At 42.1% G+C, this 27,259-nt stretch overlaps 1 protein-coding gene across 3 annotated transcripts in view; it reads left to right on the plus strand.

Moving 5' to 3' along the window:
* Positions 1-27,259, plus strand: part of PTBP3 (polypyrimidine tract binding protein 3) — a 111,774-nt gene that overhangs the window by 68,680 nt on the left and 15,835 nt on the right. For all 3 annotated transcript variants that reach the window (XM_030565648.1, XM_030565646.1, XM_030565647.1), the window contains 4 exons: positions 7,683-7,847; positions 10,580-10,690; positions 19,340-19,514; positions 26,626-26,703. In XM_030565648.1, coding sequence (XP_030421508.1) covers positions 7,683-7,847; positions 10,580-10,690; positions 19,340-19,514; positions 26,626-26,703 — 529 coding nt within the window. The remainder of the gene's footprint in view (positions 1-7,682; positions 7,848-10,579; positions 10,691-19,339; positions 19,515-26,625; positions 26,704-27,259) is intronic.

The raw sequence follows: 27,259 nt of genomic DNA on the forward strand, positions 1-27,259 counted from the left end.
ATGGCAGATGAAATTCAATGCAAAAGAATGTACACTGGAAAAAGTTCTCAACTATACATACAAAAGTCTGGGGTCTAAATGAACTGTTACCACTCAAGAAAGAGATCCTGTAGTCTTTGGATAGTTCCCTGAAAACATCCACTCAGTGTGCAGCAGTAGGAAAAAAAAGAAAAAAAGGATGATAAAGTTAGGAACCATTAAGAAAGAGATAATAAAATAGTGGCATGATATTTTCTATATAAAGCCACAGTATTCCCACACCTTGAATACTGTTTGGAGTTCTGGTTACCCTATCTCAGAAAAGCTTTTTACAATTGGAAAAGGTACAGAGACGAGCAACAAAAATGATTAGGGATATAGAATAGCTTCCATATGTGGAAATATTTAAGACTGGGTTTATTCAGCTTAGAAAAGAGACAACTAAGGGAAGATACGATAGAAGTCTATAAAATCATGGATGGGATGGAGAAAGTGAATAGGGAAATGTTATTTTGCCCCCTTTACCTAACACAAGAACTAGGGATCACCTGATGAAATTAATAGGCGGCAGGTTTAAAACACACAAAAAAAAGTACTTCACACAACACAGTCAGCCTGTGGAATTTGTTCTCATGGGATGTTGTGAAGGCCAAAAATAGAACTGGGTTCAAAAAAGAATTAGTTCCTGGAAGATAGGTTCATCAATGGCTGGATCACTTGAAATTTCCCTGTGCTGTTCATTCCATCTGAAGCATCTGACACTGGCCACTGTTAGAAGGTAGGTTAATGGTTTACTATGGGGCTAACAAATTCTGCAATAGCTTCTCACTCTGAGTTGGGTAGTGTCAGAGGCTGCTGTAACAGCAGTTTACTCTGCTTGTATAGAGGAGCCAGCAGAAAAGGCGATGGCTAGCTCTGTCAGCTAATTGTGTGCTAGTTTTTTCCAGTCTGAGAAAAGAAGCAGTAAGCTGTACATGGGAACCTTTGAAATGTTTCAGGGCAGGCTTCTCCGTACTATTCTTTTATAGCTCCTCAGCAAACAATTCTTTAACTCTAGCGTTTTTTTCAAAGGATCTCATGAAGCTCCCCAATGTAGAGATAGGAATAGAGTCTTGCCAAGAGATTCATGCCCCTTGAACTTTTTCTTTTTACATAAAGACCCGAGAGCAGCCACAGTCTATCTTTGAAAGACTGTTGTATGTCCTTTCAGGTACCTGTCTCTGCTTTCTCCGTGCCTGGGTAGGCTATCACAGTGAGTCAATTTAGAATGACGGGATCAAATCAGTCCCATGTAAATGCTCCTATGCAGCTTTCTGTATTTGATATGTTAATGTGTGCCATGAACTTCACCACCAAACTGGTGAACGCAGATCAGATAGCAGCTTTGTTGTAAAAACCTGGAAAAATGCCCAGGTAAAAACTCTGCCCTAATTTTCTCGTGTTCATTTTGGAAGAACCTTTGATACAGCAGCTTTGGGAGGGAAAAGAGGGCAAAATATTTCTCCAGGAAGGAGGTTTCTGGAGACTTGATTATAGATGTTTGGCAGTGTGACCGGGGAATAGATTTCTGCTCTGGGACATGGTAAGGGATAGACCAGTTAGGAGATTTAACTTCTCTCTGAGCTTCTCTGTGATGGATTTTCAGATCAGTATTAGGGATTAATCTCTCTGTTTCTGGGACCTTTGCACTCATAAGGTGACAAAGAGAAGGGTTCTGGAGACTTTCAGAGACCGATGCTCTTGCACAAATTAAACCTTGCAAAGGGAGAAGTTCTACCTTTGCCTGTGTCCTCCAGCTCCCTTAATCACCAAGGCATGCCTCAAGAGATCATTCACCTATCTAGTATATTGGGGTTGTCTAGCAGTTTGCAGCATGAAATACAATTCTGCAAGCTTTAATGTATTTACTTTTTAACAAAGGACAGCCATTTGAAGACCATGCAGCTTGAACAGCTCAGTAGATGTGTGAGGGTGTGGGTCCTGCATACAGCTATTTGATGTTTTCCTTGGCAGCCCTGGATTCTGGTGACTTTATGACATAGGCCTAGTAAATATTTACCTTCACATCAAAATTAGATCTTAGGTATTCCTACCATTCTTCTACTAGGACAGATGCTAGGAACTCAGGTCCCTCTGTCTTAGCCTCATCACAGCAATGAAAGAACTTGCAAAAAGTGTCATAGTTCATGGCTTCCCTAAAATCTAAAGTGGCACATGGCTTTTTAAATGGCATACTATTAATATAAATTTTCAGTTGGCACTCTAGGCTACAGCACAGGTGATAACTATGCCTGCTAAAAGAATCTTTTTCAAACCATACTACTTTTTCTCCTTCTGTGTGAGAATATATGAGGACCTAGAGATGGTCTTGAACTAAGAAGTTGAATGTATACATCTTAGCATTGTATGGAGGAAGATGGGAATGAAATTGCTCTTTCTGGAGTTGCATGCTCATCTACAGGCACAGTATCTTTAGAAGCATTGGGATCAAAGATATTAATCTTTTAATTCATATGTTTGTGCATTCTGGAGCACAGCATGTTGAAGAATTTGCCTGTCTTGTATACCTATTTAGCAGAGAATCTACAGTTGAATGAAAGTAAACAGGTAGCAATACATGTCTGTGAGACTTTTGTATGATTCCTGTGTGACTTCTAAAAACAGCTGGTCATGCTGTGTATTCATGATGATCAAGGTGAAAATTGAAAAGTGTATTGTGTGGCACACTTAAAGTCCAGTATCAGAATTAAAAATTTTCATTTACAGCAGTGGTTCTCTCATTGTCATACTGGGGATTGCTTCTTTGGCACATTCTCTTATGGACCACGTTTTGTTGTAGAGTTTCTTAGTCCCAATTGCACCCTTTTTCTGTGGCAAATATAATGCCTGGTCAGATGACAGTAATATTTACAACAAAATTAGGAGATGAGATGAAAATAAACTCACTTCATTGGAGCGGATAAGACACTTGGTTTATTCTTTTCTTTTCTCCTCTTGTTAATACCTTCTCATTTTGTATTTGTTCTGTTTTTTCCCCTGTCCAGAGATGTAGGTTTTGGCATTTTAGTTCAGGTTCTCTCTCTTTACTGCCTGCAGTTGTCATATAACCTTGGTAAAGCTCCCTCTGCTGGACACTCACCAGACTGCTATGTTTGTGATCACCACACTGGGGCACTTTAAACTGTGTGCTCTTAGACCAATGGAAGCTTGAGTCGGTTGCAGTACTCTCTCTTTCCTTGATCTCTCTGGTGCGCTTTCTAGGCACAGGCTTTGTTATCCTTCACAGAAATAAGACCTGACAGCTGCTCTAGGTCCCCCAGGACTAGTGCGGGACCCTCCCTCCCCCCATACCTTAAGCGCAGGCTTTCCCAGGATTCAGACGTTGTGAGAGCTCTGGGTTTACAGTTCAGTTCTTCTTCAAGGTCACACAGACCGATCACACTTTACTTTAGTTATTTCCTCAGCTGGTCTTGCAGTTCAAAAGACCATTTGCTATGAAAGCATGCCCCTCTCTCTTCTGCCCAAGCTTGTGTGTGTGGGAGCAGTAAAAGTGGATGTTGAATTTTGAGTTCTCCCTGAGCCTCTCAAGATCGGTGGCCTTTTAAGATTCAAAATTAACACCTCACTTCTTTGTTCCCCTGTGTGGGGATTTTCCACTTTTCAGGCCCAGACCCCTAAGACAGATTGGCTTATACAAAACCCATAACAGGCTCTGATCTGGGCCAGATACTCCCCCTCCCTGCCATGCAATGGCTTCCAAGTGAAGATATTGCCCTGTTGACCTCTGTACCCTCTCACCAGAAGATTGTTGCAGGACAGGAACACAGAGGGTACTCAATAGGCTTCTAGGAAAGGGAGAACCAGATCTCTTCAGACAGAACCTGCTTCAAAAAAAGCCGAGGTCTTCTCAAGGGCCAATCGTTTGAGACCTCATGTCACCGTCTCACCTGCATGTGAAAGAACTGACAAAAAATTATGTTCCAGTGAAAAATTCAGATTTTTTGTTTACACACCCTCTTCCTAACTTTTTGGTGGTTGATGCTCTCAACAAGCACAGCAGATATCATTCCAAGGCAACATTTTATGATGGAGGACCAAGAATGCACAGATGTCTTTGATTGCAAGAGTTACTTTTTCATGATGCTACAGTACAAGATTGCAAATTACCAAGCTTTAATGGTAAAGTGTAATCACGTCAACTACAGCAAATGTAATTTATTGAGTATCTGTCTGCTTGAATCATCAAAAACCGACCAGTGGAACGCGATCATCACTAAGGATCAGCTCCTAACAAGGGCCTTGTTACAAGCCTTGCTGGATGCAGCTGATATTGCAGCTTGCTCTGTTTCTGTAGCAATTGTCATGCATCAGGGGTCTTGGCTACTGTTCAGACAACCATAGAGGACGTTCCCTTTGACATATGTAAGCTCTTCAATGAGTCTACTGGTTAGTCCTTGGCACACCCTCAAGGGTTCAAGGTCCACACTGCTCAGCTTGGATCTACACACTTGTGCAAAGAGTTAGCAGGTCACAAATGGCTCAGAGATCCTGACCAGTCTAATTCCGTACCTTCCATCAATCTACTGAGTCACACAAGAAGAGATCTAAATATCAGAAAAGTAATCCGTCTTCTGTATTGATCACTACTACCCAGCCTTCCTCTGCTGATCATCAATGTTGGTGTTTTTGGTTGAGGATCTGGAACAGCTCCAACTTCAGATTCTATCAGATCTCAAGCTACTTTCATGGCACTGTTAAAAACATGTAGCAGTTGCAGAAATTTGCTGAGCTGCCATTTAGGCTTCCATTCATATTGTTTCCAAACATTATACACCTCTGCCCTGATGTAACATGGGTTCGCATATAGCGCGGTAACCCCAGGGCTCTGGCAGCGGGGCTCGGGTGACGCTTTAAAGGGCTCAGGGCTCTGTCTGCTGGGGGGAGCCCCATGCCCTTTAAATCACCGCTGGAGCCCTGCTGCCGCTACCCCAGAGCTGCAGCAGTGGGGCTTGGCCAGCAATTTAAAGGGCCCAGGCTCCCTGCAGCAGTCAGAGCTATTTAAATCGCCGCTAGAGCCCTACCGCCGCTACCCTGATATAATGGGATTTCACCTGTAATGCAGTAGGGATTTTTGGCTCTCGAGGACCGCGTTCTATCAGGGTAGAGATGTACTTTAGTGTACACCTCTAGAGCAGATGTGCCTCTCAGCACTGCGGTTCTGTCGTCAAGTCTTAGAATCTTCTCCGACACTTCTGCCTTCTTCAGGAAATACTGCTTGGGCGTCACCTGGAGTGGCACACCCAAAGGGACATGATTTGAAAAAGGAGAGGTTGTTTACCTTGTACAGGAACTGGAGTTCTTTGAGATGTTTGACCCTATGGGTGCTGCTCCACTGCCTGCTTTCCATTCTCTCTGTTTTGGAGTAGGACCTGAGGGGTGATTCATCCACATGGCTCTCTATCTCCTCAGTATGGGGTATGAGGATGCCTGGAGCACATGAGTGGGCCAAAAAGGCACTGCTGCCAAAAATTCCTATCAAAGGTGCATGGGATAAATGTGCACCTGAGTAAAGTGCCATAGGGACAAATACCTTGAACTCCACTTACTGTACGATGTAAGTAACCTCGCCTTTCCCATATCACTATTAAATCCACAGACTGCTTTTATATCCCACCTCACTACTGACAGTACGCATGGCAAGAAAACCCCAGTGTCCCGCTATGACACAACATACACACAACTCTGTGTTGAAATGATGCAGACTGGGAACCTGTCGGTAGAGTTACACTTCTTTCCTTTGACAATACACATGGGGGGGACTCAGACCCAGATTTCTTCATAGCACAGTCACAGCTCTGTAATGTGCTTTAAACAAATTCCCAGGCCTGTTCATATCACAATCACAGCTCTTCCAAGCTGTTCCAACTTATTCCTCCACCATTTAACATGCTCACCTAACACAGTGAATGCAACTGGAGTAGATGCAGATAATTTTCAGTAGCTGTTCCCAGCTTTTAAGATTGTTAGATTAAGCTTGTTAAAACTGTGTGTACATTTACCGTAATTCTGTATTTCCTGGTTTTCAGAAGTTTGAATTTTGCCAAACTTGCCCACTATCACTGGGCATCCTTAACTCTGCATTAATGAACCTTTTTGCCATTTAATTTTTCTGCATTCATGTTTATCTCTTGCCTTTGAATTTCAATTTAGAGGATCTGGTAGAAGGGTTGCTAGTAACTAGTTCTGCTTATGCTTGCATTCACAGTTCATAGTATCAGTGTCCCAGGATGAGACTTTTAAGGGAATTGTTGCTCAGCTTCTCCCTGTGCTGGGCTTAGCTCACATTTATGGGTCTTAGAAGTCACATGGTAGAAAGTTGAGAGTAGGCCTGGAGGAATATAAAGGGCAAACTGAAGTTAAGAAGAAGTGGAGCTCTCCTTAGCCTCCAAGCAGACAGCCTGAGTATGCAACCCTGCAGGGAGCAGGCTGAGAAGTCTGGAAGTCAGTATGGTGGAGGAAGGCTCCAGCAGAAGGGAGCAGAAAGACAGATGACCTGGGAAGCCAAGAGGGAGTAGATACACTCTTGTAGGAGACTCCAGGTCAGGAGAAAGGGCATGAGTTTTATTTTTTGAAAAGTTAAAACTATAAATCAGTTCTTGAAGAGTAGGGATTGAAATCCTGTTGGAAGTGGTTTTGATGCACTGGCTGGTGAGTTGGCCCACTGGCTTGCAGTCTACTTAAAGTTGCCTCACAGAGCGTGTTGCAGCATACCTCAGAAACGTGAAAGGGTACAGAATAGCAGGCTGAGGCCAGGTATATCCAAAGTACACGTGATTGTGAATAGAACACATGTTTCTAATCAAACCTAAAGCAATCTGGCTGACAGTTCTGTCTTCAGAAGACTTATTTCCCCTCTGTATGTGAGAAGTTAATAAAGGGGAAAACAAACACATCAAGTAAACCTTTTAATTAACAATCAAAATACATAATTTTATACAGTTCTAGATTTGTGTTTGCATGATGCATGATTTTTGCAAAATACACCATTATAGTAAAATGCAGTGGAGGGAGTCCCGCTGCTCAACAGTAGACCAGTTCTATCCTTTACTGGTTCTGAATGGTAGCGGTAACACAGTATATTCATAATAACCTTTTATTTAGTGCTTCTCATCCTTAGATCTCAAATAGCCTTACAAAGGAAGATAAGTATCCTTATTACCATTTTACAGATAGTGGAACTAAGGCAGAGAGTTGAATTGAGTTGGTCATACAGCAGGTGAGTGGTAGTGCAGTGAGTCCCAGTCCAGTGCACTATTTGCTTGTTGGGACAGGACTGATACAGCTTGGCTTCTGTGGTGTGTTGAAAGTCTTATCCTAGGTCTTTGGGGCTTTCAGCTCATTTAAAAATAAAGAGTTGTAAAAATGAGGCTTTATTAGTCCACCATGTCATCATAAATAAAGTGAGGAACATAATGAATATTGATGGTAGTCTGCCATTTTTTTTGTTGCTGCAGATTGTGTGTGCAAGTACTGGATGGTGTTCTTCCAAATAACTTGATTGTACTCCTTACCTAAAGTTACATATTGGAGACCTGTGTGAATATTTTCTAAATACAAGTACAGTATAAGTCTCTAGAACTTAAACTTTATTTTCATGAGAATTGTTTATGTACGTTAACTCTTGTCTTCCTCTTCTTTCTCAGAGAACCCAAGCTGCGTTGCAAGCAGTGAATGCTGTGCAGTCTGGAACCCTAGCCCTTACAGGTGCTCCTGCTACTGAGGGTGGACTCCTTCCAGGTCAAAGTTCTGTTCTCCGAATTATTGTTGAAAACCTTTTCTACCCTGTCACTTTGGAAGTGCTGTATCAGGTAACCAGGTGTGGGGAGAGGAAACAAATGGTTATTAAAGAAGATCTGTAATTCTAGTGTAAATCCAGTAATGCTTTGTCCCAGCATTGTACTTTGGGTGTTAAACTTGTATGAGGATTGCCACTTCAAGACGAACTGTAGTCAGTTATTATAGAACCATGTTTGAATGGATTTAATTCAAAATGGCAAATTTATTCTTACTAGTGACACTTTTCCATGCCTTCTTTTGATCCTCCTTCTTCTTTGGATACGGACTTCTAAACAGCATGTTGAGGAAGAAACAGCAAAACTGGAATGCTTTATTGTTACTTTTTCTGCCAATTTTTTGATAGTTCATACCTGGGCATAAGAATTTATGTAAATATTCGGTGTCATCATCATTTTTTGGACTCTCAGACTGACATAATTTTATTTTAGTTGTAATATTTTCCTATAAATAACCTAATTTATATGGATTTGAAGGAAGTGTATGTTCTAGAAACTGTATACTTAGCCCCTGGGTAAGGGGAAGTGATTTATCAGCAGTGACCCTCTGGTTAAGTTAAGATGCATGATGAAAAGACTAATAGAGATTCCTGTTTGGTCCTTTACCAAAGAGATGATGGCTGAGTGTAGGAACTGTAAGCTTGGGAGGCCTAAAAACTAGATGAGTGGTTAGGATGATCAGTCATAGGTAAGGCTATGTGTTAGTCACAGATACTTTTAGTAAGTCATTGACAGATCATGGGCCCTAAACAAAAATTCATGGCACGTGACCTGTCCATGACTGGTATTAAAAATACCTGCCCCGACTAAAACTTGGGTGTGGGGGCCGTGCATGGTGGAGGTGTAGGGGCTGGGGCCAGTGGGCAGTCTAGGGGAAGTGGCCTGGGACCACCGCTGGTACTGGGGGAGGAAGGGGGGTGTGGCTGGGCTGGCAGGGGCTTCCTAGCGGCTCTGAGTCATTAGAGCTCCTAGGCGTTGGGGAAGGGGCTCTGCTCCTTCTGCCACAAGCACCAGCTGCCGCAGCTCCCATTGGCAGGAAACCACAGCCAATGGGAGCTGCGGGGGTGGGGCCTGCAGGCAGTGTGGAGACCCTCCACTGCCTAGGAGCTGCACGGGGGCCATGCCAGTGGGAGCTGGGGAGGGCCCCCCCAGGTATACACCACCACCCCTCCCCTGACTTCCCCAACTCCCTGCCCTCAGCCCTGAGCCTCCTCCCACAAACCCAAACTGCTACTGCTGACCCAGGGGCTGCCTGGCTCAGGCAGCCCCTGAGCCAGCACCAGACACTGCAGAAGTCACGGAAAGTCACGGAATCTGACTTCTGTGATCTCCATGACAGACTCACAGCCTTAGTCATAGGTTTGAGGTTGACCATATTGACAGTGGATGGGCATACATTCAACCTTTCCTTTTCATTCTAATGTTTAAAAGACTAATCCATGTTCTTGCCTCCATTCTCGATTACTGTAACCACCTATGCATCGTTACCCAATGTTACCCATATCGCTGACCCCCAGTTGGTCCAGAGATCAGCAGCCACGTTATTTTCCTCATCTATTGACCAGATCATTGTTCTTCCTTCTAACTAGCCCTATCGGTTTCTTCACATCCAATGTATATGTTTAAATTTACTGTCCATGCCCTGCACAACTCTGCTCACACTTGGATCTAGTGTTTTGTTACATTACTCCTTGCTGTTCATGTTCTTCCAACAACATTCCCTTTCCTTCTTCCACTCCCCTTTCTGCTGTCTTGCATGCAGTGTCGTATGCATGGATATTCTCCATTTCCAATGCGTTCCCCACATTTTTCTTATTCAGATCCTTTTTTATTTTTTTAATTTTTTTGGTTACTGTGCCACCAAGGAGGACTAGTCAGCAACCAGGACCCCATTATACTAAGCTCTGTACAAACACAGAACAAAAAGATGGTCCCTGCCCCAAGGAGCTTACAACATAAGTATAAGACAAGAGATGACAGAGAGTGAAGTGGAAAGAGGGGAAAACTTATGTTCAGTTTCTCCTTCTACAGAGTCTTACATGGATCTTCTGTCTTTCTGTGTAAGCTATCTGAGGCAGGGATATCGTCTTGTACACACTGATTACTTTTGACAAATAAATTTTATAGCATTTTGAGCTTCAGATATCATGGACAGTTATTTTTGTGGTTTCAATAAAACATGGCTACATGAGATGTTTAGAAGAGATCTTTGGTTACTGAACCCATAGAATTCATCCAGTTTTGCACCTAGTACTTCAAGCTGTCATAGAATCATAGAAGATTAGGGTTGGAAGAGACCTCTCCCCCAGCTTAGTGTCATCTGCGAACTTGCTGAGGGTGCAATCCATCCCATCATCCTCAAAGACAGCTTGTGAATCCCTGCTCTCAACTGCTTTGTGAAACTCCACTTCTCAAACCAAAACTCCCATGTATTCCATTATCTCTGGAGGTCTAGAGCAAAGGCTCTCTCTCTTTATGCCAGTTCTGAGCAAGATCTGTGGCATGTAGCTTGACAAACAGTGACTGTTGCTCTTGGAGAGAATTAACTTTTGATTTTTTTTGGCGGATGGGGAGGAAGTTAGTTGCTAGTAGAAAATATATTTTATGAACTTGTCCCCAAAACATGTATTCTGATAAACTGAGAAGTATTTTGTTCATTTCTAATATAAAATTATTATTGAAAAACAGTATCTCAAGAGCTGAAATTGTGTACTGTAGCTGAATTTTTATTTATTTATTTATTTAAGATTTTCTCCAAGTTTGGAACTGTCTTGAAGATTATCACCTTCACAAAGAACAATCAGTTTCAGGCCTTGCTTCAATATGCTGATCCAATGAATGCACATTATGCCAAAATGGTAAGCATAAAGGTGTACATCTGACCTATTTAGTCAATATAAAATAAATTACAAAAACATTCTTTACATGTAAATAGTTTTGCTATGAGCTGCACCAGTGTTAGGGTTTCTTGACGCTCTAGTAGTAATTAAATTCTCTTGCTGCTCAAAGTAGCTTTGGTGTTTTGTAATTATAGAGAATGATTTGATGAACCTTAGTAGTTTTGCTACTAATTATGCATTACTGGTCTTGAATAATTTCACCTGTCTACCTGGTTGCAGGCTAAGGCTAGTACAGTAACTCCTCGCTTAACGCTGTAGTTTTTTTTCTTGAAAAAATGTGACTTTAAGCAAATTGTGAAGCTTGGTTGAGGTGGTGAAGTTAGAGGGTGGGATATTTCTCAGGGAATGCCTTGCTGCTAAATGATGAACTAGCATTCGGCTGAGCCCGCAAGGGTTAACACATTGTTAATGTAGCCTCTCGCTCTACAAGGCAGCATGAATGGAGGGAGGGGAGACAGCATGGCAGACAGGGACACACACCCTGTGTGTAGGAGAGAGGGAGAGATGCACATTGCCCCTTTTAAGTATGCTGACCCCACTCTAAGTACATTGCCTTTAAAAAAAATTAGGAAGTTGTTGCAGCCAGAAAGCTCTCTCTGTCCTGAGCCCTCTCCTGTCCCCGTCCTGCCCTATATGGAGAAGGGGTAAGCAGGAGGCAGGAGTAGGGAGGAGGGGGACACCCTGACATTAGCCCCCTGTTCCCCTCTCACCACCCATGCACAGCAAGCAAGGAGGCTCCCGGGAGCAGCTCCAAGGCAGAGAGCAGGAGCAGCAGAGGGCAGTGGGGGGAGGGACAGATGAACTGCTGGCAACTGGTAGCCTGCTGGGCAGCTGCTGCACAGGAAATGTAGGGGAGCGGGGAGCTGATGTGGGGGCTGCGGGTCCACCCTGGTTCCAAGCCCCCATGAGCTAGCTGCAACGGGCTGCTCTTCCATCAATCAGTGGAGAAAGCAGGCGACTGCTAAACAACGTTATAAGGGAGCATTACACAACTTTAAACGAGCATGTTCCCTAATTGATCAGCAATGTAACAACAAAACAACATTAACCAGGATGACTTTAAGTGAGGAGTTACTGTACACTGCTAGTATTCCTTCTAGTTACAGGAAATAGATGCTGGTGGTGGGGGAATTTAAATTTTTCACTTGCTATCTTGGGTTTAAAAAGGAAGACAAATATCTGCTTACTGTAGGTATTTAGTTTTTTTCAAAAACCTTTAAAACCATCATCCTTATAATTGAAAATCAGTACTGTTCTTCTACAAAAATAAGTAATTTCAGTGAAATTTCGTGTTCCTTATAAATGTTGGCTCAAAGACCTGTAAATCTGGCTCCTAATTCCTTTTAGTAGAATATAATACAGGCAAAAATGACAGGCTAATAAACTGCATGTGGGTCAAGCACAGGTTCTTGGGGGGGCCTGTGATGATGCATGAAGAATGATGATAATTAATAAATAATCTGGCATCCTAGGTGAAGAACTTGTGGATTGCCTTCCCCAATCTCTCATCAGTTTGATACGCACCTGCAACCTAACAATGAGTACCAAACGCCTGCATTAATTTTTTTGATACAAAAAGAAATAATTTGCAATTACTGGAATATTTTATTTTTTTTATAACTGATCCCCAGTCCATATACTGCCTGCTGATTCCAAAATCTGTCAAACTTTTCTTACCTATAATTAACCCCAGCATTTTACTGAGTAGAAAGAGAAGGAATAAGGGAAAAATACATTTAGTTTCTGTATATGTCATGTTGGCTTTGCTGAAAAATACTAGATACGTTAGTTACCAGTTTTCATGATCATAGAAAGATTTTTGTTAAATTGAAACAAAATGATTTAAATGTTTAGAAATACAATCTGGTACTTAAATTTTATGGAAAATAGCACAAAACTGATGAATCATTTAGATGCTTTCCTGTTTTCTTCCAAAGCTACCTAGTTGGCTTCTAAACATGTACACTACACTTACCTCCTCATTGTAATACTACGTCACTAAACAAGGGAACAAAACCCTAGGCATGCTCAGTTTTGCAAATAAATGACCCATAAAGGTGGAAAGAACAGTCATTGTCTTAATTTGGGGTGGAGATATAAGCCTTCAAAATACTTCTCTAAGATGGATCCTTCGAGTTGCCATTATAAAACATGGAGTGATTTTTCCCATTTCCCTGTTTCTCATAATGTGAGCCTTATTTCACTGTATTTCCTTCATGTTGACCCTGTCATTGCTTAGATACAAGGTGCACAAACAAGATATGCAGTAAACTAAGGAGCAGACAGAATAGTAATGGATACCATAGTGATAGTCTTTTATAAGAACAGACACCACTAGCTTTCTCCTGGACACAGCTAATAATTCCCTCCTATATATCTATTTAATTTCTAGCATGTAGAGTGGATTTGACTACTCAGGCACCAGGTTAAAGAAAATTAATATGTAAACAAAGAAACAAGCATCCAAAATAAAATATTCTATGGCTTTTATTTTGAAGGAATGGATAATTTATTTAAGAGGGTGATGAGTGAGAGAGAGTAGGTGACCAAATATTCATAATTTGGTAGAGTGTGCAATATAATACCGTATCTAGCATGGAACTTAAATCCTTGCCCTTGTTTTATTTATTTGCTAGGTAAAATAGTTTCTTTGTCAGTAAGCATATAGTCATTTTGTAGCTTGCTGGATTCTGAATTGTGACAGCAAGGTGAAATTTCTTAATGTGCAATATTTTTCCTGTTTAATTCTGTTTTTATAAGACTTAATGTGATGAGCTGTTAAATTTGAATCTGCTACAAGAAATGTACCTAGTCCAGTATTTTTCTGTATTCCTTTTCCTGCTATTGCAGACTCTTAGCTTCACAATAATTATTCCAGTGTCCTGTGTAAGTCAATTTGCTGGGTCATCAGAACCCAAACACTGCTGAATTCTTTTGTGGGCAGAGGACAATTACATGTCTTGGTAAACAGTTCATACCAGAGTTCTGAATTCCACAGTAGATTGGCTGATCCTGTCAGGGAACAGAATTACATCAGTGTTCCTTTTAATTTGCCACAAAATTGTAACTCCCAGTTGAGTAAAAAAGGAAAGTAGATAACTGGTTAAAAAAACTGATCCTAGGAGTGATGCATTCACCCTTGGAATTTCAACCTAGTATGTCATTCCTACAAAGTCCTTCTGAATATGGCAGTTCTTCTGGTAGCCCTAGCCTGGGCTCAGGAGGCCTTTATTCTTTTTCAAGTGCTTGCTCATGTCGATTCCAATCTAGTGTTTGTGCACCCACGTGCACAGTTGTTGGAGACTTTTTTGCCTTAGTGGTATCTGTAGGGCCTGCTGTTGCACCCTGTGGAGTGGAGTCTTATGCGCCGGTATATCAGGCGCTGCTGGCCCTACGCCCTCTGTTCCTTCTTCCTGCCTGTGACAGTTGTTTGGCGTGCTTGGTATTGCTTAGTTCAGATTGTTCTCCTTTATTATTTAGTCAGTGATTAGTTAGCTGTTAAGTGTTTTAGTAGTAATTTAGTAGTTAGAGTCCCATCTGAGACTTTGGGGAAGTGGGGCATGCCCCCCTCCAGGACAGACTTTAAGTTGTGTTCTGAGTGCAGACGGCCGATGCCCATCACAACCCTCACGAGAGTTGTCTGAAGTGCCTGGGAGAGTCCCATCGAAAAGACAAGTGCCGGATCTGCAAAAGTGCAAGACATTTGATTTAGGGCCCTCCTTAAGGAGGCTGCATGGTACTTCAGCATCGGCACACAGTTCACTGCCAGCACTCGCCGGTACTGAAGAAGCAGCCTAAATCATCTGGTCCGCAGTCACCATGCAATGGAGCTTTCAGGCAAAGGACATGAGCTAGGCCTCGTGCCCGCAATGGAGGCTCTTGAGGGTACCACTGTGGTCAAACCCCCTAGCCCAGCCAGGGACCCATCCCTGAATCTGGGGAGCAGTAGGGAGTCCTGGCCCATCGTAGCACCATCTGCACCTGAGGTGGGCCCAGCGAGCAAAGAACATATAGGCCGACCGGCACTGCGAACGCTTGGCCAAGACAGCAGATCAAATGACCACGCCGGTGATGAGAACTTCCCGGACCACAGGCATTGTTCCCCTTCGCCATGTCCGAAGACCCTGGTACTGCAACCCAGGTCTCCAGATCTCCAGCGCCACGGTCTTGGCTGACAAGACACGGGACTCCAGAGTCACGACACCAGTCCCCATGTTCTTGGTACTGATGGTCCTCCTGCCAGAGATCACCAAGGTGCCGGTTGCCATTGCCTTGCAGGTCGCCTAGGCGTCTGTCTCCTCAGATGCAAGACTGTTCCTGATTTCAGCACCAGTTGCTGGGGCTATGGTACCATTCTTTGGGCAGGAACCAGCCCTCGCCTTCCCCTTACCAGTTGCTGCTAAGAGTCAGTTGACAGACTCAGGCTTCCACAGCCCTGTCCTGGTTCCCAGAAGGACAGTGGTCTGGGTTGGAGGGACAGTTAGCCCTTCCCCTGTCTGGGGAGAATCATCTCCCCACGAGGAGCTCACCAAGGCACTGGTATGGGTTCAGAGGCAATGGCCTGCCCAGTGGCAATACTGCAACTTCTGGGGGCTGCCTGTAATGCCGGCACTGAACTCGCATTGTTCCTTCCAGGCAGCATCCTACAAGCTGCCCCCAACACAGCCAGCACCAGCATTGGAGCAAGAGGCTAAATCTGAGATGGTGACCCTGAGGGAGGTCCCAGCAACCATGGAACAGTCCTCGGCACAGCAAGGGGATGCCCCCCAACCTTCGGCGGTGCAGACATCCTAATCGTCCCCAGATGAGGCGGTGGCGGGGCCGTCACATGACTTCAGGAAGCACCAAGCCCTCCTTAAAAGGGGTGGCAGTCAGCCTGAACTTGGAGGTCTAGGAGCTAGCTGAGGAGTCTGACCTCTTCAGTGTCATTGTCTCCTCTGTCCCAGTCTGGGTTGCATTCACCCAGGGGTCCTGAAGATCGCCAAGTCAATGTGGCAGATCCCATCTTCTTTTCTGCCTTCTTGGATGTGAGAGGAATGGAAGTACTATCACCCCACAAGGGGTTTTGAATACCTTTATACGTATCCTCCTGCAGGGTTCCTGGTCATGTCTGCGATCAGTGAAAGGGCCAGACAGGGCCAGGCGAGTGACAACCCCAAAAATAAAGATGCCAAGATACTACACTTATTTGGCAGAAAGATTTATTCCACAGTGAACCTCCCAATTTAGGGTCTCTAATCATCAGGCCCTACTTGGCAGGTACAATTTCAACCTTTGGGACTCTGTTGGCAAGTTCAGAGAGCCCTCCCACAGGATCAGGCGCGAGAGTTCGCCACTCTCATAGTTGAAGACATTTAATTACCAGTCTTTTTTCCGAAGCCGCATAAGTCGGAGGAGCAGCAGCACAGGCTACATACCCTGGATATCAGGAGGGCTCTGGCCTTCTACACTGAAAGGAGCAAGCCTTTTCGTGAGACAACGCAATTATTTGTCGTTGTGGCCTTAGGCTGAAATGTCAACCTGTTTCCGTCCAGAGGATTTCCTCCTGGATCATGGCCTGCGTTTGCTTTTGCTATAATCAGTGAAAGGTGCTGCCCCCGGCAATCGTCACCACCCTCTTGACCAGGGCACAGGCCTCTTTGGCCCAAGTGCATATCCAAGACATCTGTAGGCGGCCACCTCGTTGTCAGTCCATACCTTCACATCCCACCATGTGCTTTTGCAGCAGGCCCGGGACAATGCTGGCTTTGGTAGAGCAGTACTGCAAGCCTCCAAGCGATGAACTGTGAGCCCACCTCCATAGATACTGCTTGTGAGTTACTTAGACTGGAATCAACATGAGCAAATGGTTACCCACCTTTCGTAACTGTTCCTCGAGATGTGTTCATAGAATATCAGGATTGGAAGGGACCTCAGGAGGTCATCTAGTCCAACCCCCTGCTCAAAGCAGGACCAATTCCCAACTAAATCGTTCCAGCCAGAGCTTCATCAAGCCTGACCTTAAAAACCTCCACCACCTCCCTAGGTAACCCATTCCAGTGCTTCACCACCTTCCCGGTGAAAAAGTTTTTCCTAATATCCAACCTAAATCTCCCCACTGCAACTTAAAACCGTTACTCCTTGTTCTGTCATCTGATACCACTGAAAAGAGTCTAGATCCATCCTCTTTGAAACCCCCTTTCAGGTAGTTGAAAGAAGCTCTCAAATCCCCCCCCCCCTCATTCTTCTCTTCTCCAGACTAAATCGTAGTTCCTTCAGCCTCTCCTCATAAGTCATGTGCTCCAGCCCCCTAATAATTTTTGTTGCCCTCTGCTGGACTCTTCCCAATTTTTCCACATCCTTCTTGTAGTGTGGGGTCCAAAACTGGACACAGTACTCCAGATGAGGCCTTACCAATGTCGAATAGAGGGGAATGATCACGTCCCTCAGTCTGCTGGCAATGACCCTACTTATACAGCCCAAAATGCTGTTAGCCTTCTTGGCAAAAAGGGCACACGGTAGACTCATCCAGCTTCTCGTCCACTGTCACCCCTAGGTCTTTTTCTGCAGAACTGCTGCCTAGCCACTCGGTCCCTTCTTTGGAGTCTTTCTGTTTTGTGTTGATACACGTATTTCCTGGACAAGATGAGGTTTGCAAAATGCCCTAAAGCTGGAAAGAGTCATGTTGGATCTCCTTCTGGTGTGCAGTTCGAGATTAGGGCTGTCTGCTGAGAAGCCCCTAACTTTTCAATAAAATGGCTGAGAAACTTACCTTGGACTTATTACTCACTAGTGGTGAACTTAATTCATTAAAATTGCATAGTAGCCTATACCCTACAAAGTTTGTTTAGCTCAACTTTTCTTAGATAAGAAATCTTCATGATATAGTCACTCTTCTTAAAAGCTTTTAAAAATCATTTTACTTGTTTTGACTTTGGGCTAACAATATTGCATAATGTGAATCGCTTATCTATAAATAACAATTCTGAAGTTTTTTGGATAGTGTATCTTGCTTTTACTTTCAACAGTTCTGTCTTATTTTGTCGGCCTGACTCATTTACGCTAAGCCTGCGTGTACATGCAAATGTTGTAGCATACTCTCATAGTTAAAGCTGTACAAGTCATACTAATTAGGCAATACAACTCTCCTTGTGCTGTACAGGACAAGGAATAAGCTGTACTGGTATATAAGCAGTGCGTTGTACTTGTATAACTTTAAATAAAAAGAAATTCACACCCTTAACCAAATGTTATGCCAGTACAAAATTTGTGTGGACCAGGCCTTACTATGTATCACAACAGATTTTTGAAAATGGACCTCAGGCATGCCACTTCAGTTTATCTGTCTTTGGTTTCTTAGAATGTATAGCATTGATATAGGGAAGAAATTTCTCTTGCTACACAATTTTTTTTATTGTACCTTTCCTTACGCAGAGCATATTACTTTTGTGGTTGTTCATGTTAATTTTTTCAGGTGATTGCATAGCTGAAAGAGAACAAAGTCGCAAATGAATAACTAAATGTGTAGACTTAATTTCAGGCAAACTTACAAACAAACTGAATCGTGTTCTTATGTTTATTTTGAGACCAGAGTTCAAGCATTGCACATGCATTTTAATTTTCGGTAATATGATAAATCTTCACATTCTGTATTAAGTCTGATATTTATTTACGTTAAGGCCACCTTGCACTGCTCTGCCAGCATAAAGGGACCTTACACTAATTTAAGACCTCTTTACCATGCTTTGGCAGTGCTAAATGGCCACACATTAAATGAGAATCTGACCCGAGGGATTAATGATCACCTGATCATTCCATTTTCTAACCCGGTAGCCATTTAGTGGTGGCCTTTCTGCTGTCTTCATATAACTTGTAAACTATTGAGTGAAAAGTTTTCAATCCCAAGAGAATGTTTTATTTGGTGTTAAGGTGGCTGACTGGCTAAGACATTTAATTCAAGTTACCTAAGATTTGCGGATCATTATTCCTGTTTCCATATAACAGAATCTCAAATCATAACTGGTAATCTGTAGAAAATGTTTAGCCTCTGATTTTGTTTTTCTCTTTGTTTTTTGTGATGAGGTGTTAGGAGAATACTCAGGTGTGCTTGTCAGAAAAGATTTTGATGAACAAGACAAAGTCAGTTCATTTATTCTTTTCTAGTGATGTGAGAGTAGTTCTATTATGAGTAACTTTAATTTACTGCTCCTGAGCCAACATTCACAAATTCCTGTGGTCTGTAGTTCCAAAAAAACCCCAAACTAATATCGCTGCCACTATTTTATAGTGCAGTTTAAATGTGAAAGATGTCCAAGGCTTAAAAGCAAGAGTCTGATGCATCACTTAAGGAGACCAAGCTCAGTAGCAGGGGGCCGTACAAGGCTCCATTCCCTGTGGATTGGCACAGAGAGATATTGCAACACATACTGACCCATTAGGTTACAGTAATATTCTAGAAAGTAAGGCTCTTCGGCTGAAGGTGATGACTAATCTGGAATGGCCCAACAACTTCTTAAAGGTTGCTGTTAGTGTGGATTTGTATTTGGGTAATAAGCTGTTCTAAAAAAAAAAATGTGAATGGTAAATGTTTTGCCTTTTTAAACTTAACAACCACTTTTTTTTCTGTAGGCTTTGGATGGCCAGAATATCTACAATGCGTGCTGCACTCTGCGTATTGACTTCTCCAAGTTAACAAGCCTTAATGTAAAATACAACAATGACAAAAGCAGAGACTTCACTCGCCTTGACCTTCCTTCTGGCGATGGCCAGCCCTCCCTTGACCCCAACATGGCTGCCACTTTTGGTAAGGAAACCTCCCTTCTAGATAAATATAATGGGGCAAGTAACACTCTGCTTTTCATATGTACGGCCCTTTAGGAATTTCCACCCTCATTTTCCAAGGTTCCTAAAGGAGAGTGACACTAGTGAGTCCAAAATACTCGATGCTAGTAAAGTATATATGAAAGTTAAAGAAAAAAACCTACTCCTGGAAAATAAGTGAGCATCTTAAACTGAATTTGCCCAACCAAAAGTTCTTCAGACTTTTAATGCCAAAAGCTTTTGTTTCAAGGTATTCTGTGAACATAATTATTTACTCACCACAGGGCAAAATTTCCTCAGTGGTATTCCAAACTATCAGAAGTTGGTCCAATAAAAGATATTACCTTAGCCATCTTGTCTCTCTACTATCCTGGGGCCAGCACAGCTACATCTATGCTTCATACATGGTAAATACTGTGCATCTGAAGGTCTAATTACACAATAGTCTACAACCGATACTTGGGTTCCATTAGGCTGCTTGAGAATTTAAATATTTTAGAGAGTCTCATGATTTGTTGGAAAGCTGTGCTTTAAAAAGCAACCCGCCCAAAAACTAAATGACAAAATGTACATTACTAAAGGTCTAGTTCAGACTTGCAGAAGATGACAATTCAGAGATTATTGCCAGATTCTGTAGAGGGTGGTGTAAGAACCCCATGTTAGATGTGTGTGGTATTTTCTGCCCCCAATAAGATGTTATCCTGATCTCTTAGTTAAAGATTGCCGTGAGAGCATGAAGTTTAATATCCTTTCCTGCATTCATCATTAATTGATATTTCTCAATATTTTTGGTATACATATAAATGTAGTGGTGTTCTTTGGAACTTGGTATGTTCGCAGCCTCAACAACTTCTGGTGGCAGTGAGTTCCACTGTTTAACTATGCATTGTGTGGAGAAGTATTTCCTTTTGCTGGTTTTGAATTTGTCATCTTTTAATTTCATTGAATGTTCCCTCAGAAATGAAGTATGGAAGTAAAAATTTCTAAGTAGGTACGGTTTTGGGGAAGGGAGAGTGTGTGTGTGTGTGAGTGAAAGACTAATTTAAGTGAAGTTTTGGAATATGAGCTGCTATGCTCATTGATCTGCTTCTGTAAAATTTAAAAACTGGAGCTGTATTAAGTAGTTCTAACAATTTATTGTGGGTAAAGCTATTAATTGAGGGATACTAAGGATTTAAAGGGAGATGCATTGACCATATTTGAGACATGTTGTAGCCATGTACCAGGAGTTGGCAACCTTTCAGAAGCGGTGTGCTGAGTCTTCATTTATTCACTCTAATTTAAGGTTTTACATGCTGGTAATACATTTTAATGTGTTTTAGAAGGTCTCTCTCTACAAGTCTATATATTATATAACAAACTAGTGTTGTATTGTAAAATAAACAAGGTTTTCAAAATGTTTAAGACGTTTCCTTTAAAATTAAATTAAAATGTTGATCTTATGCCGCCGGCCCGCTCAGTCTGCTGCTGGTCTGGGGTTCTGTTCATCTAGGCCGGCAGTGGGCTGAGTCGGGTCTGCGGCCAGGACCCCATCTGGGAAGGGTCAGGCAGATTCCCATGGAATGGGGTGGGATGGGACTCCCATGCCCCATCCAACCCTCCCCCGGGACCCCACCCCCCCCCATCCAACCCACTCTGCTCCCTGTCCTCTGACTGCTTCCCCCTCGGACCCGGACCCCTTACCATGAGGCTCCCCACTGATTCGGAGCCGTGCCACCGCGCGCACAGTGCTCTGAGGGGCAGGGCAGGGCTGCGCGCGGCAGCGGGGCTCTGGAGAGCAGGGAGCCAAACACTGCCCTGTGGGAGCGCACAGCCCCAACCCCCAGAGCACTATGCGCTGCGACAGGCTCCAGGGGAAGAGGGGGAAGGCGGGGGAGAGGCTGGTGGCTTGCTGCACTGGACCTGGCGCTCCAGCCCGGGAGCGCGGACCCTGCAGCTTGCCGTGTCGGCAGGATTTTTAATGGCACACTGAGGTCCCGGCAGGCCTGAGTGTGCTGTTAAAAATTGGCTCGCGTGCCATAGGTTGCCAACCCCTGCCATATACACTTGTATTCCACGGGGCTGCTTAACAGTTAATGCACTGCAGTTATTGCAGCAGAAGAGACCCAAAGTTCCAATATATTGGCTGTGGTGTTGGTATTGTGGCTTTGGCAATTTTATTTAAACAACCTTAATGGTAATGGAAATTATGAAAAAGGCATTTGACTAGCTGAAGACGGTGTAGCCATCTGTGCTATTTTGACAACTATTTCCAGCTCTCTTGGCAACCAGCAGCTACCGCTGACAAGTGAGATTTGTAGCTGTTGGATGGGCCTTCATTAAGGGCCAAATGCTTCCCTTGTTATGTACAACAATAAAACATATTTCTGTAATGCAGTTCAACTGGTCAAAGTGCTACAAACGGGTAAGAAAATCTTATTTTCCTCTAGCACCGTATAACTTTCTGATGTAGTCCTGAGAGATGACGCTCTTTGCTGTTTGGTTGTAGGGGTTTTGTTAGGAACTATGCACATAATTAAGTTAGCTGTACTTGTTTGGCAGTCACACTGTTTTTAAAGTAAGTAAAAATGAAGCCATTGAATATTTCTCTGTAATAAAATAAGAACTATTTCTGTTTTAAAAACTACAAACCTGGTAAATTGTGTTGAATCAGGCTTAACTAATTTGCCTGAAACTTCAGCGAGCGGGGGAAGCGTGATTATGGTACAGTAGATTAAGAAAAGATTTGGATATGATGCAGGGTTTACAGTACACATTTGTGTGCTGAAACTGGTACAAACACCACCTGCCTATTCCACCAGGGCCTGTCTACTTTAACAAATAACCCATAATTCTCCACCAGTGCAACTGCACCAAAAAGTGTGGAACTGCTGGAATAGATAGATAGATAGAATTCGAGCATCTTTACCACTGTCATCTAACCCTAAGGGTTAAAGATGTCCACAATCACAAGAAGCCTTACAACTGCAGGCAGTAAAAGATTAAAACTATCAGTTTTCTAGCATCTGGCACAGAGACCTTTATTTGAAAAGAATGATGAGAATTGGATACGTGTGCATATGAAGTGACAGAGATGAGGTGTTCCTGTCTGGAGAAATAGGGGTCCAGATTTTCCAGCAGAGGTATCATGAGTGGAAGTGGTAGTACAGACAGGGCTCAAGTGTCTGAGGATAAAATGACATGATAGTGAAGAAGCTGGAACCCTGGGCTTTGTCTTTGTTATAGCAAGTGGAGGCTGCAATGATAAAGAATTCAGATAAAGCAAGCAGCAGTGGTGGATAATTATCAGTACGTACGTTTAGCAATTTTAGCCCTTATTTTAGGATTTAGATATTGCAGTTTAAATACTAAAAACACTGCTATATTTGAAACCATTTGAATGTTGACATTTTTGTATATCGCATGTTAAAAACTTCTGATGCATTTTGGAATAAATTTGATTTGAAAAAGCTTTTTTTCCCATAAGGCATAATAGATTTTCTGAGAGTTTGCTTAGAATCTGCAGTCAACTAGATAGCAGAGGATTTTGTACATATGCTAGAATTCCTGATCTTCCTATTTTAGCTGTATTCTATTCTTACGTGTCTGTCTGGTATCGGTGTCCAGCATACATGTCCCATATGGCAGAATAAAAGCCCTTTGTCATTTCTTCTTGAGTAATGAATGATAATGGAAACTAGAACTGTGAATGAATGATTAGTACCCATATTGCCAAAGCTTGTCAGTATAATGCACCAGTGCGTGTATTACAAGCATAAAATGTGATGTGATTAATGCTTTGCATTGTTTGTGTAAGGGACACCTTGTGACTACAGATAAGAGGGGAGTAGGCTGCCATAATAATTTGTCAGAGCTTATGTGTCTGCTTGTTGTTAATGTGGTAATTCCTACAGTATTGCACTATACCCCCTAATATCCATGTTATTTTAGGAAATGTATCTAATGCAATTTATCATATTTCTGTCTTTGGGACTTAAGTATTTTAAAAATGAACATATGATCATGTTACTTATTTACATAATGAGTAGATAAGTCCCTTCCTTTTCAGTTTAAACTGATTTTTATTTTAAAAAATCTTGGGTTTTACAAAAAGAATTCATCCCCCCCAATTTTCACCCTCCTTTTGTATAATTCAAATATATAAAACAACTTGTTTTATTAAGAGAATACAATATGTTGCATGAGATATATGTATTATGATAATACACTAGTTTGTGTGCATATGCAAAGCTGCCTGTTGAAGTAAGGCTATGTATTAGTCTAGAAGATGTACACAACAAACAGGCCTGCATGCAACTTCTGAAGTGCATGTGCGTATGAACGTACTGATGAATCTCACACCCACCACATATATATTTCAAGCTGTTAACAGATAACAATTTAAAGATCTGACACTCTCTCTAAAATGGAAAGAAAACAAAACTCTGTATCAGAATATGTTTCAGAACACGATGAAGAATTTCCACGTTTAAAACTAACAAAAACAGGAGAAAAGGATCAAGTTGAGTATATGCAGTGCAAATGGTGTGGCCCCATTATTAAATGTAAATATTTATAGGCTAATAGTTCAAGTCTACAACAGTAAGCTGTTGGTTCAAATGAAAAGTTTTATTTGGGGATTGGAGCTCTATTCTTTTCTTAAACTCAGGTGGCATTGTGTTTTGAATTCTGTTTTAGTTCTGCAGCAAGCCACATTGAATTCTGTTCATCAAAGCATTAATCTACTGAATACTTTTTCCTTCTGTCCACCAAAATAAACCCTGATATTTACCTAGAAAAATATTAATATTTTTCCACCGTTTTTCACCTATTTTTCTTGTTGTAGTTGTAGTAATAAACACTGATGCATTCCTGGGGTAAACTAAATTAAATAAAAACTGAAAATGAAGGGCCCTATGTGTAGAAGGCATTTCTCAAAAGTGGTGGACTAAAATATAATTGAATGTGTAAACAGATTCTATTGTTTGCTTAACATTTCATTTTGAAAGAGAGGAGTGTGTGTGTGTGTGTGTGTGTGTACATACACAACACTAAGCTATGTGCTGCTCAGGGTAATTGGGTGAATTTAAAACTAGATTAAAACAAAAGCAGTTAAGAAAGCAATCTTTGTTATAGATAGGGCCCCAGTGTTTCCTGATTCCCAGTTTGTAGCCTTCATCATTGCAAAGAGAAGCTTTGCAGGTGGGGATATGAGCTCTTGGGAAAGCATGGAAGGCAGTTTGTGATTGTAGAATAAGCACATTTGCTAGATATTTCTTCTAAACTCATTAGCCATGAGATAGTTAACACTAACATTTAACTGACACTAACACTGACATTCAGGTTTCAGAGTTAAGCCATTGAGATCAATGAGGCAGTTGATGTCCCTCTGGTATATTGTTTCAGGCTGTATCAGTTTGTTCAATTAATGTTTCCCCCTGAAAGTTTCTAGAATACAGTTACATTTTGTAAGTAAAAGATGAGGGGCATATTGAAAACTAAAAATTTGGGACATGTAAAATTCAATTGAAGAGCAGAGCAGGTGACTGTACTCTGTGTTGATTTTCTTAATTTGTTCTTTGTTCCCTTAAGTCTTCACTTGAAGTCACATTTTGGGGTCATATGTGAGGGCAGTGTTTGAGATCCTGTCCTGGAAGAGTCTACTTTTAAAGTATCCTGATTGTTCCCATATGTGTTTAATCAGTGTCTTAAGGGCTGTCCGTGCAAACATTTTGTTCCTGGCAAGGTGGGATGTGACTCTACCCCATACTAGCCTGCTGTAGACTAATTGACCTTGATACATTTAAACAGTGCGCTTTGATCTAGTCCTGTTTCAAAGAGGACATTAACAGGGTCCACAAGAACACTTAATCTGCAGCAAGCTAGTGCAGGTTAGATTTACACCCCAGTTTGCCATAAACTATAAATGTTCACATAGACATGCCCTTAGAAGTTAGAAATGAAAAAGATCCAATACAATATCTAGTCCATCTATTTGCATTCACGTTTGTTTTGTGAGGTTTTCTAATCTGGTATGTTTCATGATAGGGCATTCATTGTTTTCCTTGGGGACAGTATTCTATTGTTTAATATTTTGCTGTGAGGGATTTTCCCATGTTCATCTTAAATCTTACCTTTTAATTTTATTTAGTTATTTCTAGTTATATTCCTTTTCCTTTCCCTCCTAAGTGTTTACACCCTTCACAAATAAGGGAACAATTACCACATTTCTTATCTTTCTCCTTTCTCAAATAGATGTCTGAGGCTGTACATATTAACATCCTCATATTAGTCTGTAACCTTCAATTTATCTGAGTATATGAGGACATTGATGGGAGCATCTGTCCCATGTGCTTATGGGGAATAGGATAGCATTTTGACATAGAGGAAGGAGCCGCCAGCTCCTGGCAAATCTTGATACCTGATATCACATAGGATTCAAAATCCCCTGTCTGCAGCCTTACTCTCTGCAAAAGCTCTCAAGTTAGCTGTGGCTGAGACTTCTCCTGTTACTCTTATTCCTTCTCCCCTCCAGTTGAATTCTTAAACATGAGGAGAAACTTTTGATGTGCTACAGTGTCAGAACTGAGCTGGACACTGCTCTACCAGTCTGCTTTTTGCCACTGTATCTTGCCAGCACAGTAGCCTTTGTCCCAGCCTAATTTAGGAAGAGACATCAAGGCTGATGCAGAGAAAATGATCTAAAATAAATTCTAAATTTTAAAAGTAACTGAAGAAACTCCAGCTAGAGTTTTAACCCAAATGTAAGCATATTGAATGGGGGTTTGGTGCGGGACGGTACAGTCCATCCACTATTTACTTTGTTTCATTGTGCTAGCATTTTCTCTCTCTCCTTTTGATAGTGTTCATAACATCTTCAGGTTTTTATTGCAGACCAGACAGTGTAAATTCTGAGTGTATCTTTTAACCTTGTAAATATTTTTTTTCAAACATCAACTTCGGTTGATGAACGTGAGTTCTGTAAAATACAGTAAAACCTTTGGAAGAGTGTTATTCTGAAATGTCAGTGATATGAAATGTCACTATATACTGATAATTTTTCTATTTGCTAAATGTGTTGGAATAGATTTTAATTAGATGTGTCTGAATTCTAGGCACCCCAGGAATAATTTCTTCACCATATGCCGGGGCTGCTGGATTTGCCCCAGCCATTGGCTTTCATCAAGCTGCAGGTAAGTCTTTTTTTTATTTTTTGTTCGGTAAATTTGAAGACTGCCTTAAATTGTTGAAATCCAGCTAGTTAAACAGAATAATAATGCAGCAATATCAAGATCTATAAGTATTCATAAAAAGCAGTCAGTCTACCTCTGTTTGCATAGTATACTACCCAAAGTATTACTATTTAAATAAACTGTAGGAATTACGTGTACTATTGGTTGTCGTGATTAAGGCTACGTTTTTATTCATGGAAGTCGCTAAAGTCACAGAATCTGTGACTTCCAGCAATCACCGTGAATTCAGCCCTGTCGGCTGGGAGCTGTGGGGTCCCCCCAGAGTTTCCAGGTGGGCAGGGCCGTAGCTCCCAGTGGATGCAGGCCCCGGGGGCCCCCAGAGCTGCCCAAGGCTGCAGCTCCCAGCCGCCTTGGGCAGTGCCCCCTCCCCCCAGCTCCTGGCCACTGGACCTCCGAGCCCTCACAGGTGGTGGTGGTGGGGGGGCGCTGTAGATGTGGCGGGACTCACCCCTGCGGCGCCTCCTGCTGGCTGTCTCTGGGAATTAGCTCCTCCAGC

The sequence above is a fragment of the Gopherus evgoodei genome, chromosome 6 (genome assembly GCF_007399415.2).
Source record: "Gopherus evgoodei ecotype Sinaloan lineage chromosome 6, rGopEvg1_v1.p, whole genome shotgun sequence".
Lineage (NCBI taxonomy): Eukaryota > Metazoa > Chordata > Testudines > Testudinidae > Gopherus > Gopherus evgoodei.